Source organism: Notechis scutatus, chromosome 4, assembly GCF_049901735.1.
Source record: "Notechis scutatus isolate UNSWTSFEM ecotype Mainland chromosome 4, rNotScu1.2, whole genome shotgun sequence".
In the NCBI taxonomy this organism is placed as follows: Eukaryota; Metazoa; Chordata; class Lepidosauria; order Squamata; family Elapidae; genus Notechis; species Notechis scutatus.
The window spans coordinates 166,418,850-166,423,125 of NC_142012.1; the positions used below are offsets into that span (position 1 = coordinate 166,418,850).

Consider the following 4,276-nt stretch of genomic DNA (forward strand, 5'->3'; position numbering starts at 1 on the left):
GAGGCAGCTCAGCGCCAGGAGGGAACTGAAGTGGAAAGAGGCGAAGGATCCTGAAATGACGGGGTGGCACCCGTCCCGGGCGGAGGCCATGCCTGCAGGGAGAGAGACCCCCGAAAGCTCTTGGCCCAAAAGCCAAGTGGAGACCCAACGGGAGACGGTTGCCGTGGCGAGGCCGTGACAATGGCCGGAGGAGGGGAGGGGCTGGGGAGGGGTCCCTTCTGCTGTGGAATGTTACTGGGTGGCAGTTGGAGAAGCTGGTGGGTCCACGGAAGGGGCATGCGGGGAGGGTGGGTGTTGAGGGGTGATGTCCCATCGATTTTGTTAGGGATAACATTGTTTACCCTAACTGGTTTGGGTAAAAAATAATAAATAAGTTATCATGGTTTGTTGGTTAAAGTGTGTGTAACTTTAATTACAAGAATGTAATTAAGGGTGTGGTTGTAAAAACACCATAAAAGAAGCAAGTCAATTGCAGCTCTCTCTCTCTCTGGCTTAATGATCCCTAATTACTGGATGGATTGATGACTGCGTTTTTCCTTACTGGAACGGAGGAGAGAAAGGAGTGTTGATTTCTCAACGGAGAGAAGAGATAATACGGACTGATTTATTGTAAGTGAACTGACATTGACTATTCAACACGGACTTTGCAAATTGAGTATACCCGGCTGGACTGACTGAAATGATACATGACTAATGGACCGTTTATTTTGACTATGCTATAATTCCTAATGGAATAAACTATATTTTTGATAGCACAAGCGTATCTGTTTTTTACTGCGTGTTAACTAAAATACAAACTTATCTCACACATTTACCTGTCTGCCTATCTGACTACGCTACACATTCTGTTTAGTTTGTTTTCCTTAACACTCGTTGGGGAATTCAGGCTTAACAGATTTGTGGCCTGGAAGCCCAGGTATTCTGAATTTAATCCCTCAATTTGACAGACAGACTTTGCAAATGCCTATATAATTTGTATTTTTTTCCTTTTTAAAAAAAAATTCCATCCCTTGCCAGATATTTCTGTTGAACACTTCCAAGTTGCCTTCGGAAGTTGTGGGAGCTTCATCCCTGGAGGCTTTCAAGAAGAGATTGGACTGCCCTCTGTCAGAAATGGTGTAGGGTCTCCTGCTTGGGTGGGAGGGGTTGGTCTAGATGACCTCCAATGTCCCTTCCGACTCTGTTATTCTATATTCAATGGAATAGAAGTTGCCTTCGGAAGTTGTGGGAGCTCCATCCCTGGAAGCTTTCAAGAAGAGACTGGACTTCCTCTGTCAGAAATGGTGTAGGATCTCCTGCTTGGGTGGGAGGGTTGGTCTAGATGACCTCCAATGTCCCTTCCAACTCTGTTATTCTATATTCAATGGAATAGAAGTTGCCTTCGGAAGTTGTGGGAGCTCCATCCCTGGAGGCTTTCAAGAAGAGACTGGACTGCCCTCGGTCAGGGTCTTCTGCTCGGGCGGGGGCGGGTTGGACCAGATGACCTCCAAGGTCCCTTCCGACTCTGTTATTCTATATTCAATGTCAAAATAAATAATAAAGGGGACAGTGGACATCCCCGCCTTGTGCCTTTTTAAATGTTGACATTCTCCATTTACAGTCCCTTTTGAAGTTTGTTTGGTATAGCTTGCCTTAATCACGTGGATACATTTCCTCCCCACCAAATTCCATGTATTTTAATTGCAATAACATAAATTGACAATTTAAATTATCAAAGGCTTTCTTGCGCGCCTCAAAAGAGCGACACCATTTTGTTTTCCAGGATGTGCTTCTTCTTCATCCTATTCCAAGGTGTTCAAAATTATTCTCGTCTTCTTTTTTTGTCCCTTAGGCAAAAAAAACAAAAAAACAAACAAACCCATTTTGGTCTGGGTGTATAAAATTCATTCGAAAATCTCTTCCGTCTTTCAGCTCTTATTGTCACATACATTTCATCATGAAATTGGTCTACAATTTTTAATCTGCAATAAATCATCATTTTCTGTTTTTGGTATATAATAAGAGTGATATTTGCTTCCATCCACGATTTGGGCATCTTAGCTTCTATCTAGCATGGTTAAACTTCTGGCATTGATGGTTTATAATTTGTATAAGTTTATAAAAATTTTATAAAAAATCCAATTTGTGGCCTGGAAGCTCAGGACATCCCGGATCTGGATGTGGAGCTGAGAAGAATTTAATCCCTCAATTTGACAGACAGACTTCAAGATTTGGCAATGGAGGGTTCTTGGCTCACCCCAAAATAAGAATCCCCACGTCGTTCAGGCAAAGCAAGCAAACAAACAAACAAACCACATTTATTTAAGGGGATTCTTTCATACATTTATTAGGAGAAAGTTCCTGACAGTGAGGACAATTAACCCCTTGGAACTGCTTGCCACAAGAAGTTGTGGGTGCTCCATCACTGGAGGGCTTATTAAGAAGAGACTGGAGAGCCACTTGTTTGAGATGGTATGGGGTCTCCTGCTTGAGCAGGGGGGTGGGCTAGAAGACCTCTGAGGTCCCTTCCAATTCTGTTATTCTATTCTGTTCTGTTCTATTCTTCATTCCAATATCTTCTCTTCTCTTCTCTTCTCTTCTCTTCTCTCTTCTATTCTTATTCTTCTTCTACTATTCTATATTCTCTCTCTTCTCTTATTCTATTCTATTCTATTCTATTCTATTCTTCATTCCAATATTTCTTCTCTTCTCTTCTCTTCTCTTCTCTTCTCTTCTCTTCTCTTCTCTTCTCTTCTATTCTATTCTTCATTCCAATATTTCTTCTCTTCTCTTCTCTTCTCTTCTCTTCTCTTCTCTACTCTACTCTACTCTACTCTACTCTACTCTACTCTTCTATTCTATTCTATTCTATTCTATTCTATTCTATTCTATTCTATTCTATTCTATTCATTCTATTCTATTCTTTTCTATTCTATTCTATTCTTCATTCAATATTTCTTTCTTCTCTTCTCTTCTCTTCTCTCTCTCTTCTCTCTCTCTTCTCTCTCTCTCTCCTCTCCTCTCTCTCCTATCTCCCTCCTCTTCTCTTCTCTTCTATTCTATTCTTCATTCCAATATTTCATTTCTTCTCTTCTCTTCTCTTCTCTTCTCTTCTCTTCTCTTCTCTTCTCTTCTATTCTATTCTATTCTATTCTTTATTCTATTCTTCATTCCAATATCTCTTCTCTTCTTCTCTTCTCTTCTCTTCTCTTCTCTATTCTCTTCTCTTCTCTCTCTTCTCTTCTCTTCTCTTCTATTCTATTCTATTCTCTATTCTTCATTCCAATATTTCTTCTCTTCTCTTCTCTTCTCTTCTACTATTCTATATTCTCTTCTCTTCTCTTCTTCTATTCTATATTCTCTTCTCTCTCTTCTATTCTATTCTATTCTATTCTATTCTTCATTCCAATATTTCTTCTCTTCTCTTCTCTTCTATTCTATTCTATTCTATTCTATTCTATTCTATTCTATTCTTCATTCAATATTTCTCTCTTCTCTTCTCTTCTCTTCTCTACTATTCTATATTCTCTTCTCTTCTCTTCTATTCTCTTCTATTCTCTTCTATTCTATTCTTCATTCCAAATTTCTTCTCTTCTCTTCTCTTCTCTTCTCTTCTCTTCTCTTCTCTTCTCTTCTCTTCTATTCTTCTATTCTCTTCTATTCTATTCTATTCTATTCTATTCCAAACTATTATTCTATTCTATTCTATTCTATTCTATTCTGTTCTATTCTATTCTATTCTATTCTATTCTATTCTATTCCAAACTATTATTCTATTCTATTCTATTCTATTCTGTTCTGTTGTGTTCTGTTCTGTTCTATTCTATTCTATTCTATTCTATTCTATTCTATTCTATTCTATTCTATTCTATTCTATGCTACTTCTATTCTTGTTTTATTCCTGTTCTATGTACAGACCGTCCTTCACTTAGGCCCACAACTGAGACCCAAATTCCTGTTGCTAAGTGAGACATTGAAGTGAGTTTTGCCTCATTTGACCACCTTCCTTGCCAAAGGTTCTTAAGCGAAACTGGACGTTTTCTCGGTTCATTTACTTCTTATTGATTTTGGCCCCTTCTGACGGTTCCCGGTTCATTAACCCAGCAGCCGCCTGGGTGTGGGTGCTTTGGCACCTCTGCCAATGAACTCCGGCGCTTGGCAACGGGAAGAGCCGAGTGGGAGAAAGGGATGATTCAGGACGAATGAATCCAAGATAATATTGTTCCCTGCGGCCCCAGGCAAGCAGGACTCTGACCCCAATTTGCCCGAGAAAGCCGAGCTGCCCGGAAGAGCAGAT

The 4,276-nt window shown here is 39.9% G+C and overlaps 1 protein-coding gene across 2 annotated transcripts in view; it reads right to left on the reverse strand.

Moving 5' to 3' along the window:
- Positions 1 to 175, reverse strand: part of ZDHHC19 (zDHHC palmitoyltransferase 19) — a 23,715-nt gene extending 23,540 nt beyond the window's left edge. For both annotated transcript variants that reach the window (XM_087965603.1, XM_087965604.1), the window contains exon 1: positions 1 to 175. This exon is cut by the window's left edge and continues 14 nt beyond it. In XM_087965603.1, the coding sequence (XP_087821729.1) occupies positions 1 to 90 (90 nt within the window). In that variant the 5' untranslated portion in view covers positions 91 to 175.
- Positions 176 to 4,276: the final 4,101 nt, after the last annotated feature.